Source organism: Myxine glutinosa, chromosome 2 (assembly GCF_964187855.1).
Source record: "Myxine glutinosa chromosome 2, kmMyxGlut1.1, whole genome shotgun sequence".
In the NCBI taxonomy this organism is placed as follows: Eukaryota; Metazoa; Chordata; class Myxini; order Myxiniformes; family Myxinidae; genus Myxine; species Myxine glutinosa.
The window spans coordinates 254,046,323-254,061,743 of record NC_136262.1 but is presented as its reverse complement, the minus strand read 5'-3'; the positions used below and the strand labels follow the sequence as shown (position 1 = coordinate 254,061,743).

The 15,421-nt window shown below is 41.5% G+C and overlaps 1 protein-coding gene across 1 annotated transcript in view; it reads left to right on the top strand.

The window, feature by feature from the left end:
* The window catches only part of LOC137414786 (protein FAM131A), an 84,853-nt gene extending 76,646 nt beyond the window's left edge, over positions 1-8,207 (top strand). Inside the window, exons 4-6 of the mRNA XM_068100283.2 lie at positions 1,215-1,394; positions 6,915-7,025; positions 7,192-8,207. Coding sequence (XP_067956384.1) covers positions 1,215-1,394; positions 6,915-7,025; positions 7,192-7,277 — 377 coding nt within the window. The 3' untranslated portion in view covers positions 7,278-8,207. The remainder of the gene's footprint in view (positions 1-1,214; positions 1,395-6,914; positions 7,026-7,191) is intronic.
* The last annotated feature ends 7,214 nt before the right edge of the window (positions 8,208-15,421 follow it).

Genomic DNA, 15,421 nt, shown 5'->3' with positions numbered 1-15,421 from the left:
GGTCGTTTGCATCTCGGGGTTGTTTGGGTCTTTTGGATCCTTGGGGTCTTTTGGGTCTTCTGGGTCCTTGGGGTATTTTGGGTCCTCAGAGTGTTTTCGGTCTTTTAACCGGTGGACACACAGTCGTGTTCAAAGATTGCCAATTAAACCCCCACTCAACCCCCAAGCCTTTAAAACCTACACGTATGAATGGGGACAGACACACACATACACATACATACACAGACACACACACACACATTGTGTTTCATAAGGTAGATTATTATTGGCTGTGAAGTTCATCATATGGACTGTAAAAATGGTGCCATGGTGATAATGCCTATTGTTACTTGAAACAGTAAAATTTCAGCTAATTCTATATTTTTAATCAGAATCAGGCCTTCTTCTTAGCATAGCTGGACGCCGCGGCATAATGTCAGATTCCAATGGGCTTGGTTCCCAACCATGCGCAGAGCATCCTCGTGGGATTGATTCATCCCATGCCAATGGCTTTCGAGCTTCTTGCGGCATATTAATGTTTAATCTCAGGGAAGAAAGCACAGCGAAAATAACACAGTTGTAATAAATGGTTTTCACTAAATATTGCAGTTTAACGTTCTGAGTAGCACATAAAGAAAAACCTACATTTACCTGTTATGCTTTGGCATTTTGAGACATCAGCACAACTGAGATTAGCACTAGGATGATGTTTGCTGCTTTATTTTCCCAAGCTCAACTCGCCCTTTTTCTTCAGCTATCTAAGAAGTGTTGTAGTAAGTAAACCTTTGTTTGTGCTTTCATTATAATTTGCTTGAACTCTTTTTTTTTTTGCCTTTGCTTGCAATGTGGATATCAATGTTTTTGCCTTTTTGCTTGCATTATTTTTAAAAAAATATATATATTTTTGTAAATTAATTAATTATTTAATTAATGTAGGTTATTTATTAAGAATGAAAAAAATGTAAAAAGTTAATGATTTTTTTTTTTTTTTTTTGCCTTTGCTTGCAATGTGGATATCAATGTTTTTGCCTTTTTGCTTGTATTATTTATTTATTTATTTTGCAAATTATTTATTTATTTAATTAATGTAGGTTATTTATTAAGAATGAAAATTTTGTATAAAATTAATGATTTTAATTTTTTTTAATTTTTTTAGTACTTTTTTTTTTTTTTTTTTTTTTTGCCTTTGCTTGCAATGTGGATATCGATGTGGATTATTTATCACCATGATTCAGGCCTGTCACAGACAGTGCGTGAGCACGTAACTCAACCAACCCTGATGGCTCGAGGACGTGTTGCGCATGTCATAGCCTGGAAAGGTTGGGAACGACCTGGGGGAGGCCGTCCAGCCACACCTGAAGCCCAGGCTTACAGTGAGCTCAGTGCAACAGAGCAAGCCGCTCTGTTTGCTGCAGGTGAGCTGAATGCACGTATTCACATCATGCTACGTGAAATACTCTTATCCATGCTTCGTTTTTTCTCTCAGGCTGGCAGGATGGCCTAGACTAGAGGTACGCACACTCACCTTTAAGCTGTCTGGCCTGGGTTTTGAATCTCAGCCAGATGTAAACTATCGTCCCTGTGTTTCAGCGGCAGGTGAATTCATCAATCTATGTGCCGACCCTCGGATAGACGTTACATTGAGAATCCCGTCTCCTGGCATCAATTGGTGGATGTTGAGGATCACAGAGTGTCCTTTTCGAGGTGTCGGCGAGCTATCGCCGGCACCCTGAACAAATGACAAATTCCTACCCGAACCTACAGAGGGAATTTCATCAGCAACACACAGCCGCACCCTGGACCAACGATGCTACCCCGCAGCCTTATACTGGATACAAAAGAAGAAGAGGACTCTCTTGTTGAGGGCATAGTGGGCAATTGCAATTGAAAACTAGAACGGTACTCAGTAGAGAGCATACCTCCACCTGATTGGCCATATCACTCAATGGTGAAGAATCACTTTAAAAATTCTACTAGCTGGATCCGAATCTAGATCTTCACCAAAATTGAATCGATTCTTCCTTGTCACGCACACAACCTGCCCAACAAGTTTCGTCCAAATCCATCCATAACTTTTTGAGATATCCCACTATGTATAGTTTTTGGCCCTATCTCCCAATGGTTAAGAATCACTTAAAAAACTAGATGGTATTCATGGAATACTTACCCAATACAGTCGGAAACCTTAAGTTAAGAAACCTATACAGTCGCCGATTGGGCATCCTCCGTCGTGCGAAGTCCTTCCTTGGCACACCTGAGCTCCTCACCACATACAAGGCTTTCATCCGGAGCTCAATGGAATACTGCTCTCCCCTCTGGGCTGGTGCTCCTGCCTCACACCTAGCTCGTCTTCACGCTGTTGAAACCAAAGCGTTCAGAATCATTGGATTCTCCCGCGATGAAGCTAACTCCAAGGGCCTTTCACTCACTCACCGCAGGCAGGTTGGTGGTCTTTCCGTCTTCTACCGACTCCTCTCTGGCCTTGCCCCCCCAGCTCTCTCTGGGCTCTGTCCCCCAAATATTCCTACAGGTCGCACAAGATCTGCCTGCAACCCTCTTATGGTTAAACTGCCAAAATCAAGACTCTCTGCTCACCTTCACTCCTTCATTCCTCTTTTCTCCCGCCTCTGGAACAAACTCCCTCACTCTCTTCAATCCCACTCCACCCTCCAGGTCTTTAAAACAGCTGTTCACCACCATCTCTTATCTTCCGCCATCCAAAACCTTGATCTTTTCTACCCCCGCTAATTTCACCCCAAATCCACTTTTTTGAAATACCAACTTCTGTCCTGGAAGTCTTTGGTGTCCTTGTGTTTTATACTTCTCCCACCCTCCTCCCCCCCTTCCCACGCCTCCTCCCCCCAAGCCCTCTCCCTCCCACACATCTCCCTGCTCTCAAATGTTGTGTTTGTGTGCTTCCCCTTCTCTCCCCATCTTGTCTTCCGCTCCCTCTTTTTATATATTTTGTTTGTCTGTTTGATTTGTTTGTGAAATAAATGTTAGCTCTTTCACGAGCCTCGATTCAGTATACAAAAAAAAACCAAAAAAAAAAAACCCTGCGCAGTCAACTTGGTGTGAGCCAACTCTTCTGTTTTTGAACGGTTTTTTTTTTGATCTAATATGGTTGCCAGACCACGTCAGCGATGACATCATAAACTTATATTCTCATATATAATTGTTGTGTAGGTTACGCTCAATAAATTTCAAACTGATCAGACTAAGCATTGTCCCTGTCGAAATGACGTCATAATTATGGCACCAATGACGTCATAATTATGGCACCAATGACGTCATCGTAAGCAACACCTATTCCCCATATGGAGTTATTTACAATGAGCCACGTTTCAATTTTTTCCATAGAGCGGTTTTGGAGATTAGAGGTGCAACGTTTTTCGGTTTTTCCAAGATGGCGCCTGTACCACATGACCTATGACGTCATGATTATCATTAAAATATTCTAAAAGAGGAGGCGCTCTTATGGTGAAAATTTCATGTCCATCAGACCAACAGTTGCTGATTTAAAAAAAATAATGATCGGATGGATAAGTGTTTTATTTGTCGAATTATGACGTCATAACGAAGGCACCGATGACATCATTAACATATCTTATTCCCCATGGGGAGTAGTTGACAATGAGCAAGGCATCAATTTTTTCCATGGAGTGGTTTCAGAGATGGAGGTGTGAAGTTTTTCCAAGATGGTGCCTGTACCACGTGACCCATGACGTCATAATAATCATTAAAATATTCTACAGGAGGAGGCCCTCTTATGGTGACAATTTCGTGTCAATTGGACCAGGAATTGCAGAGAAAAAATTCATACTGATCGAATCAAGCGTTGTACTTGTCGAATTATGACGTTATAATTAAGGTGCCGATGACATCATTAACATATCTTATGACAATGAGCCATGTTTCACATTTTTTCCATGGAACGGTTTCGGAGATATAGAGGTGCAACTTTTTTACGATTTTTCCAAGATGGTGCCTGTAGCACGTGACCTATGACGTCATAATTATAATTTTAAAAATTCCACAGGGAGAGCCGGTCATATTCTGAAAATTTTGTGCCAATCGGACTAACAGTTGCAGAGGAATTTTTTTTTCATACTGATCAGATCAAGCGTTGTAATTGTCGAATTATGACGTCATAATTAAGGCACCGATGACATCATCATCAACATATCTTATTCCCCATGGGGAGTACCTGACAATGAGCCATGTTTCAATTTTTTCCATTGAACAGTTTGGGAGATAGAGGTGTACCGTTTTTCCAAGAGGGAATTCGTACCACGTGACCTATGACGTCATAATTATGAATAAAAATTTTCTACAGGCGGAGGTGCTCCTATGGTAAAATTTCGTGTCAATCGGACCAACGGTTTTGAGAGAACGGTTGCCGAGAAAATGAATTTTAAAAATGCAGACACGTCACACGTATGGCACACGGCACACGTACGTAACCGATTGCGTAACCCCGTTTTTCGCTTCGCGAGCGCAGAGTAATTATAGTAGCTAGATCAGAAACCGGATCTTCACAAAAATCGAATGATTTCGTCCTCGTCACATACGTCTCTGTAGCGTCACATACGCTACATCTCTGCCTAATTTTGTCCGAATCCGTCCTCAACTTTTTGAGATATTTTGTTCACAAACGGACAAACAGACAAACAGACAGGGGTGAAAACATAACCTCCATCCACCTTTGGTGGTGGAGGTAAATATTTACCCTGCGCTCGCAAAGCGAAAAGCGGGGTTAAGCATTCACCTTCGTACGTATGTGTGTCGTGTGTCGTGTGTCGTGTGTCGTGTGCCTTGTGCTGTGCGTGGTGTGCCGTACGTGTCTGCATTTTAATTCATTCATTAAATGCATTTCGTGCCCAAATTCATTCAATTCAATTCAATTCAATTCAATTGAAATGCATTCGGGTAAATTCATTTTCTCGGCAACCGTTGGTCCGATTGACATGAAATTTTCACCATCGGAGCGCCTCCTCCTGTAGAATATTTTAATGATTATTATGACGTCATTGGTCACGTGGTACAGGCGCCATCTTGGAAAAACTTCGCACCTCTATCTCTGAAGCCACTCCATGGAAAAAATTGAGACCTTGCTCATTGTCAAGTACTCCCCATGGGGAATAAGATATGTTAATAATTATGTCATAGGTGCCATAATTATGACGTCATAATTTGACAAGGACAACGCTTAGTCTGATCAGTTTGAAATGTATTGAGCGTGATCTATGCAACAATTATATTGGAGAATATAAATTTATGAAGTCATTGTTCACGTGGTCTGGCAGCCATATTGGATCAAAGAAAAAAAATGTTCAAAAACAGAAGAGTTGGCTCGCACCATGTTGACTGCGCAGGGTAAGTAATCCATGAATACCATCGAGTCACGAACTGAATTGGTGAAGGAGAGATTTTGCTGCATACTTCCCAACAGGGATATCTTTTCCCACCTTACTCTATCACTCCATCAATTTTCATCGCATTCACTTAATGTCATTGTTTGTAGCTCACCTGGAACCAAGTTCAGGGGAGCTTATGCGATGGCGCGTCGTCCGTCCGTCCGTAAACACTTGCAACTTCTTCTCCGAAACCGCGGAACGTATTGTGACCAAACTTGGCACAAATCATATTTGTTGTGTTGTGACGAAAGTTTGTTCATGGCATTAAAAAACTCGGGGTCTAAGGGGGTTTACCGGGGGTCAAAGTGGATCCAGGTTTGCCCCCCAAAATAGGAATTTGCTTTTTCTTCAGAAACTACGCACACTATTTCGATGAAACTTGACCACAACCTTCATCACCCGTACTGTACCAAAGTTTGTTCACAGCATTAAAAAAAAACTTCCCCTTTGGAGATCTACAGGGGGGTCGCCCCCCAAAATAGGTATTTGCTTTCTTCTCAAAACCACACACGCAATTTCGATTAAACTTCACCACAACCTTAATCACCCATGATGTATCAATGTTTGTTCCAGTCATTAGAAAAATTGGGGTCTTAGGTGGTAAATGCGGTTGGTGGAGGGGGGTATTGCCCCCCAAAATAGTTTTTTTTGTTTGTTTGTTTAAAATCTTATGATTATGTTAGTATGATTCTACATGCTGTCCTGTATTGTAGCAACAATTGAAATTGGCTTAAAATACCTTTAGTCAGTGCAGTATACTGTTTATTCTACCAGGTGAGCGCCAGGGGTATTGCCCCTATGTTTTTATAGTAGCTTCAAGTTCACCAGTAACAGTTGAATGTCAGGCTAGTCCAACGAGTTCATGAATGATATTGATCAAAATCATTCACTGGTCAACCCTACAAAAAGGGGGGAATAATTGGCACCTATTAAATAAGTGTGGTAGTTATCGTAGCAGTAGTAGACTTGGTAGTAGTAGGTGTGATAGATGGGTTTTGCTGTAAGTTGGTCTCACCATCCTGGTGGGCTGGCATAATAGACTAGAGGTACAGTAGGAGCACTCTCGTCTGATCTGTCTCGGCTGTGTTTAAATTTCGACCCAACTATAAACTGTCACCCTGGTGTTTCACAGGCAGGTTGAGGCATCAATGTGTTCCTCGGATGAACATTAAGATGGGTGTCTCGCCTGCTAGCATTAGTTCGTGGACGGCAAAGATCTTGAGTTCTCCCTCGTGAAGAGTCGGTGACCTATTGGCGACACCCTGAACAAATTCCGAAATCCTGCTCCAACATAAAGGGGGCACCGCATCAGTGGCACCGCTGCACCTCTGCAAGAACTGATGCTAACCCACAGCCACGTGCTGCAATAAAAACAGCGTCAGCATCCTGGTTGTGTACCTTAACAGAATCGACTGATTTGTTTCTAGGAAATATGCTCGATGCACAGAATGAACACTTGACAATGTAAGAAGCATGTGCTGTACCTGGGAGTGAATGTACTTCTTGACTGACATGCAGGTGTGGCTGAACAATTTGCCATCGCTGAAGCAAGACTTCGGGCATGGTCTTCACTCGACGATGCAAGTGACGAGTCTACAGATGTTAGTCGGAGCGCAACGCCATCCACAGGTCAGCCAGTGGGGGTGTTGAGGGTAGTAGCTACTTGGGCATTGGGCTGGGGGGGGGAAGGGAATATAGGCTGAAGTTGGTTTTATTATAAAACCCTCGACAGATATTCATCGATATGTGATGTCACTTCCTAATTTTTCCCTTCGCCCTACTCCTTTGAACCCAGAGCTATCATCCAGTCATCTGACACCCATCTCTGATGGATTTCCTCCTGCACTTTGCGGAGAACCCAAGGCCGGTGGCGACAGATAATCATCGTTATTCCGCAGGCCGATGCAGTCGGTCAAGTTTTAGCAAAGTTTTTAAAGAATCAAATTGTCATTGTCTTGGTTTGTCCACTAGTTGGTGATTTTGTAAGCTGTTTTTAAGAGTAAAATTGCAAGCATCATTGTACTTTATGCAAGGGTGCTGTTATGCAGCCTTAATACTCAAAATGCATTGTTATGTCATTCGTATTTGACTTGCTGTAGTCCACCAAATTGCGTGCCGATAACATGCGGTCTCCCGTTAAACACAAATTAAAAAAAAAAAAATTCTCGGACGCTCAGTCCATAATGCTCGTATTATTCTCTGAACTTGAAAAAAAAAAACCTAAATGGAAACATCAGAATTTTCTTTATTATTTAAAAGTATTTGTTTTTGTACCTGATGGGTATTGTGTTTTAATGATAATGCTAATCATAATAAGATGAAGAAGAAGAGTAATAATAACCCGAATAGCATCAGTACCACATTTATTTATTAATATTTTAACATGAATCTCTAATTGGCCACCCACAAGTCATTATTCTTCAACTTGGCCAAATTAACGAACTTGCTTGTGTGGTTGGTGGGTTTGACCACCGTCAGCGGCCATCTTGCGGCGGCCAAAGTGCAGGAAATCCGTCAGGAAGTTGTTGCGTCATGGTGAAATTCTGCAGTTGTGGGCCTTCGAGTAAGCAGAAAGCTATCCGTCATCATTGTGGAATCATAGTATGAGCCGACAGCCATAGCCCAGTCTCTGTACAGTTTTTGTATTTGCATGATCAATTACCACTTGGCGGCTACTGCACTAGCTTTGCTATTTCTGCTTGAATTTCTGCATTATTGCAGAATAAGAATCACATTGTTACTAAGGAAGAGCAAGAACCACATTTATGATTTTTTCCCTTTCCTTGAAGAAATAAACCCAAGTTATGTTTGTTCTCTGCATGATGAAGAAGATTTGCCAGCGGCATATGCATCCCTACATCATAGCACTTAGTATTTTGCTAACTGCATTTGAGTGAAAAATAGAAACAAAGCACTCGTATTACCTCAATGAGGAAGTTCGATTTAATACACACGCCCTCTCCAAAAAATACAAACAAAACACGCCTGACATGTAAGCATTCGGCACCAGAACGCACAAACGTGCACGCGTGACACGCACCGCAGACGAACCGATTCACTTAAAAATGGCATTGCTTAAATATTTGTTCCTTTCTTGAAAGTCCTTTTCCTTTCTTGTCCTTTTCCTTTTCATGAAAAGGTTTATCTCGTAAGCTCGACAGTATTCGACCGCTCGTTTTGTCTGCACGGGCTGCTACCTATCGCATTGGTTCGCGGCAAAGCCATTCTGCTCCTCACGCGCAGCTTTTGTACAACATTGCACCCAATAAAGATGTTGCTTATCAAATAACTTGCTTTGTTTATCCTGTGTCAATTAATTTATTCCTTTTTTTTTTTTTTTTTTCAATTAAAATTTTTTATTGCCATTTTATTGTCAATTTTATTGTCAATTTTCAATTAATTTATTGGCAGGCGCGATTTTTCACCGCATGGTAGGGGTGATGGTGGGAGACGGATCAGTTGAGGACTTTTCCAATTGCAACAGTCCCTGAGCGACGAGGGCGAACCAAATTCAAGGTTATTCTGCACTTTTTCTTTCATGTTATTTCATTAAACATGTGTACATATTACCGTTTGCAAATACACTGTTTCACCTAAATATTTCACAACTTTGCTAATCAAAAACACGACATGCCGTTCATTAACGTCTTAGAAATACCCACGATGTCTTCCGCTGCTGTCACTTCACTGAATAGTTGTCATATAGCACCACAAACATTCAGTGATCTGTCTTTCCTTTGTTTTATCATTATATAGTCGGTGCTTCTCAACCTTTTCCAACGTCATTCATCCTCATCAAGTGGTTCCAAAAACTCTTTCACCCCATGGTGAAGCAGTGGATTCAATCACAGTGATTTGAAAACGAAATAGTAGGAGATACTCTGATCTTTTTGAGGATGAAATGAAGAGGATGTCATGCCAGAACTAGGTACAATAGGGTGGTCCAAAAAACATCGATCTCTCCGATGTTGATGATCTACTGGATTATTGTTAGAAATGGTCTAAAACATTCACCCACCAAATATTTTCGCTCAATTCCATCTAGAAACTCATACACACTTCAATTGAAATATGGCGTTTTTCACCAAATTTGGCTAAATGAGAACAATCCAACAGCAACCTAGGTGGAAAAAGTACATGCACTATTGTACTAAAAGCCATTTTGTGGTTCATGACTTTTTGCATGCGCATTGCGCCTGTGAGTGTGAAATCATCATGGTCGAAACATGTTTGACAATGCTTGAAACATGTTTGAAACATGTTCATACATGTCTGACTCATGTTTCCACCATGAGGACTTCACATGGGTATGTACCATCAATGACATTATTTAGGAAAAAAATATTTCTAAAGTCTTTGTAAGTCATTATCTCATTAAAATTGACCAAAATGACAAATTTATATGTTGAGTGTGTATGAGTTTATAGATGACTCGGATGCAAAATATTTTTTGGGTGAATGATTTAGACCATTTCTAACAATAATCCAATAGAGCATCAAAATCCAGATAAAAAAGTGATTTTTTTTGCATTTATGGACCACCCTAAGGTACAAGTCAATCAAATAGGCCTACATACTGTCGGCATCGTTTTCATGTCTACACTTGGATTTACACACACTTGGACGATGAGAGGCAAAGCAATCCTCTGACCTGCCCCACAGAATCCTGCCTCCTTTCCGCACAATATGCCTACATCTACATTGTACATTCTACAACAAATCCTCATGTCTTCTCTTCTCCTGCATCTGGTCCACGATGGCATCGTAGCATGGAGTGATGGATGTTTCCAGAGCTCACCGCATCAGAGGATCGAGGTCCAGGAGAGCATTCTGTTTCTTCATTTTGATCTCGACTCATGCTGAGAATCCCTTCTCTGAAAGGTAGGTGGTGGCCATGCGAACAAGGATGGGCATTGCTTTCCCTGCCAGTACCCAGTATTCAGGAAATTGAATCAGAGATACCCCGAAGTCCCTGTGGTAATCAAATTCAAATGCAGTGAAGGAATATCAATTTATAAAATCCCTTTAAAGTTAGTTATATTGTTTTGTCATATCATTAATATCATGCTATTATCATAAGTGTTGTTTATACTTTTGTAATGAAAAGCAGCTTTCGAAAAATGCCACGAAAGCTCCTTGTAAGAACTCCACGGAAATGGCAGGAAGGGTCGTGTTATTAACCCTTGAGGGGTACATAAACTGCAGTAGATCTACGATTAGGTGCGATCGTCGACGAGATAAGCAAATACTAATGTCCGGATTCCTCCAAATTTGTTTCGGTTCAATGTTAAATAATATTATCGACTATTTAAAAATATAATCAAACGTGTTTGTGGTTTATAATATTTTTACTTCCTGTCGAGGTCGTTGCTCCTATGAAAACGGCATGATAAGCTATTTATACAAATTAACACGGAAGAAAAAAACCCTTGAGAGATAGGATATTATTAGTGTTAATATTGTTTTGTAATAACATAAATATTATGCTATTATTGTTTGTTTTGTTATTAGAAGCGGCCTTGGGAAAAAAAAAACGCCACGATAAAGCTAATTTAAGATGGATATACACCTCAACATCCCCATTGGCGGCAATGGCGGGGAAACCCACTTGGGGGAGAAAACCCCTTGGGTAGGGGGGCAAATGAATGCGCTACAACCTTAGTCATCCTGTCAAGTTGAGATTGGATAAGTAACGACAGAATGTATCGCGGTCAAAAAATCATCAGACAAACAGACAGATGCCAAATTGCGTATTTTAGTATGATGATGTCCCAACCTTTTTCCCTGGATTGGCAGGTTCAACTTGTTCAAGTGTTCGAATATGGAGGACTTCTAATTCAGTCTGGCAAGCCAATAGTCATCCTGAAAGTTTGAAGCCTTCTCCCTGTCTTTTTCAAAGAACACAGACAATTCGTCTTTCTGAATTTGGGGCCTGAATTTGGGCCTGAATTTGGGCCTGAATTCCAGAGCCTGAATTTGGGGAAAGCATTTGCCTCTCAACAGCAGAGGCTTCGTGTATGTAGCATCCATATCTTTGCACAGCTTTGACAACAAATGGGATTTATTGGCATGTATACGGATGGCATCAACTATTTTCACAGTATCTTGAAGGACCTCTTTGAGATCGTTCTTCGCAGCCATTTTCACACAACCACCCGGGTCACTTTTTTCACACAAGTGACTCGCGCATTTGTGCTCCATCAGGTAATTCGGGAGTAGACGAAGATAAGTCACGAAGGCCGAAGTAGTTCTCTTCGACAGTTGAGAGGTGCACAGGAAAGTGAGAGGAAACTCTCTGTAACTCTAAGAGGGGTTGCAAATAATCTACTATATAAGAGTCTGAGACTATCTATTTCAGTAGTCCACTATCAAAAATGTAGTGGTCTGAGAGGGTCATTAACCAGTGTGGCAGCTACATTCAAGTGTAAGGTGTGCACAGAGGGAGCTGCAGATGGAGGAAATGTTGAGTTGGATCTTGGAGACGGCGTGAAGCTGGAAGGTGTAAAAACATTTTGCTACCTCGGAGACGTGTTGAATGGAGAAGGTGGATCAGACTCGGCAATGGTTGCTAGAGTGAGATATGCATGGAAGAAGTTTCGGGAACTGAGTAGCGTGCTGAAGGGCAGGGGAGTGTCGTCGAAGCTGAAGGGAAAGGTGTATGCTGCATGTGTGAAAAGTGTTATGATTTATGGGAGCGATACATGGGGTAATGAACGTAGAGCAGCAACGAAGGCTGGAAAGGGTGGAAATGCGAATGGTTCGGTGGATGTGCGGAGTGTCGTTGAGAGAGAGGAAGACAAATGATGAATTGCGAAAGATGATGGGAATAGAGCCTGTGATGGATGCTGTGAAGAGGAACAGGTTGAGATGGTTTGGTCATGTGTTGAGGAAGGATGAAAGTGACTGGTTGAGAAGAATGATGGAAATGAATGTAGAAGGAAGTAGAGGACGGGAAAGACCAAGAAAGACTTGGCTAAAGGTGGTGGAAGAAGAAATGCGGGCAAGGGGGTTAACAAGGAGAGATGCAGAAAATAGGGCAAAATGGAGAAGATTGTCATGGGGACCGCAAGGCTAACCTCCGCTCTAGCAGGGAAAATGGCCTTAAAATGCCTGTTGTATAAGAGAGCCATTGGTCTGTCTGTGTGTCTGTGTGTCGCCATGTTTCTCAGAGATGGCTGAACAGATTCTCATCAAACCTTCAGAGGTTCATCCGTGAGTGCCCGGGAGTGTTATGGGCAAAAAAAGAAAAACAATTGAAAAAACAATTGTTTTTTGGGGATTTTTTTTTTAATCGCTTGATAGTGCCTAAGCCTTTTTGATTAATGAGAGTTATATACAAGTACTCATTCGCATGAATAAATACAAAACAATCACCAGACATTTGAACACAAATAAATCAAACAATTCCGGAAGGGTACGAATTTGGTCGTATGGCTTCTTCCTCCTGATCGGCATCACACTTAACTCAAACGTGATGAACGGCACATTCACCAGCATATATTCAACGAAAAGGTAATGAACCCCCTTCCACTCCCCCCACTCCCTTCCTCACCCCTCCCTCTCCTGCCTCCTCGCCCCCCACGCCTCTCCCCCCCCCCCCTGCCAGGCAACGCCGGGTACTCCTGCTAGTTTGTTATAAAGAAAAAACACATTACCATAAACAAGAAATAGCTTTGCTGACTTTGCCAATGCAGGACCTTTGCTGGCTTTGCCGGCTTTGCCAATGCAGGACCAGAGGGCAGATATGATTGTGTTGGAATGGCGCAGTTCCCACAGTGGGGTTCCCACAGGCTTGAGTGTTTTGGGGACTTTTTTTTTTTTTTTTTTGGTATACAAGATCGAGGCTCGTGAAAGAGCTAACATTAATCACACAATAAGTCAAACCGACACATAAAACTCAAAATAAGGGTAGACAAGATGTGGAGAGAGGGGGAAGGACACAAACACAACATTTGAGAGCAAGGACATCGAGAGAACTGTGGGAGGGAGAGGGCTTGGGGGGGAGGTGGGAGAGTTATACAACATATGGACACTGCAAGGACTTCCAGGAAAGAAGTTGGAATTTCAAAAAAGTGTATCTGGGGTGAATTAGCGGGGGTAGAAAAGATCAAGGTTTTGGATGGGGGAAGATGGTGGTGAACAGCTGTTTTAAAGACCTGGAGGGAGGAGTGGGATTGAAGAGAGTGAGGGAGTTTGTTCCAGAGGGGGGAGAAAATAGGAATGAAGGAGTGAAGGTGAGCAGAGAGTCTTGATTTTGGCAGTTTAGTTTAACACTTTTTTCACCCAGCATCTACTTACTTTTTAAGACTCCGCCCCTGAAGGTGGCCCGGGGAATTATGTTTTCGGGTTGTCCGTACGTACGCATGTACGTCCATCTGTATGGCCTAAACCTCGTTTTTCCCAGAAACCACATGTCCGATTGAGATGACACTTTCAGGTTAGGAGCAACACCCATGTAGAATGTTTTTATGATAATTGTGACATCATAGGTCATGTGGTATGGTAGCCATATTGGATTAAATGCAAATAATAATAAAATTATTTCTCCAAAACCGCTGAGTGGAAAAATTTGAAACTTTGCACATTGTCAAGTACTCACAATGGGGAACAAATGCATGATGATGCTGACATCATTGGTGAAGTGGTATACCAGCCACAATGTTTTTATCGAATTCCTTATCCTAAAAATCTGAAATTGCATGCACATGATCTATTATCCATTTGTATTGAAATATTAAATTTCTGACATCATAGATCACATGGTTTGACAGCCATATTGGATTTAAGCTAAAACCTTTAAAAAAAAACTCTCAAACCACCGAAGCAATTGACTCAAAACTTTACATGTGTCATCGACTAGGCATGGTGATTAAAAGTTGATCATGAAAACGTCATCGGTCACATGGTGTGGCAGCCATATTGGATTGAAGGAAAATATTAAATAATTATATGTCAGAAACCGCTTACCCTATCGACACAAAACTTTAAAATGTCATCTAACACCATTACTGCATATAGTTTGAAAATTATTACATCATAGGTCACGTGGTTTGGCAGCCATCTTGGATATAAAAAACCTGATCTTGACACTCCACAAACGTGATCCCCTAGCCATACATATGCTAAGTGTGCATTTTTTACGTCATATGCCACGTGGTTTGGCAGCCATATTAGCTTGAAAGCCGATATTAAAAATAAAAACCCTCCTCCAAAACTGCTTCACCGATCGATGTGAAACCTGTCATGTCTGGTAAAAATGTGATACTTGAAAACAGCTGAAGGGATTTAAATCAAACATGTTTATTTTTAGGTCAACCAGGGCATCCATCCATTGTCACGGGCAATGACTATATGGAGGCATATTGGTGACACAGTCAAATTGCTCAAGTTTCCCTATCATCTAGTTGTGGATTCTACAACGAGTAATGAACACATTCACCCACTAGTCATTCACCCTCCCATTCACCCCACCTTTCCGTTTCACCCAAATCCTGATCTCATTCACCCTCGGATGAACCATGCACCCAGGTTGAGAAACAGACATAGAGTAAAAAGCCCAGATTGGCCTTAAATCACAATGTTAGATGGGTTTTGTCTTTCATTATCTTAGAAATCTCATTGTCATGCCCATGATTCACTATTAGCATCAAATTTAACCTGAAAGCAGCCAAAGTTAAGCACTCAAGTATTTCTCTTTCAACACAACTTCCTCGGGGCCCATGATCCCTCAAGGTTCTTCATAACAATAGAGCAGCATCATTCAATTGGGAAATCGGAGCTGCTAAAACCACTTCATGTTGTGAGCCAAGCTTTTAGGAATGAGGATCGAGTCAAAACAAAATGAATCAATAATTCCCTGCAAACCAGTTCAACTTACGGGAAATAGTAAACGTGTCTGAACTATTGACCTCTTGCGGTTAAGGAGCTTGTGTAATTTCCATTGGGGGCGTGACTGACTACACGTCCAAGTTATGCAACATCAATTGGGCACACTGACCTCGTTTCCACGAAATGAGCTCAAAAGT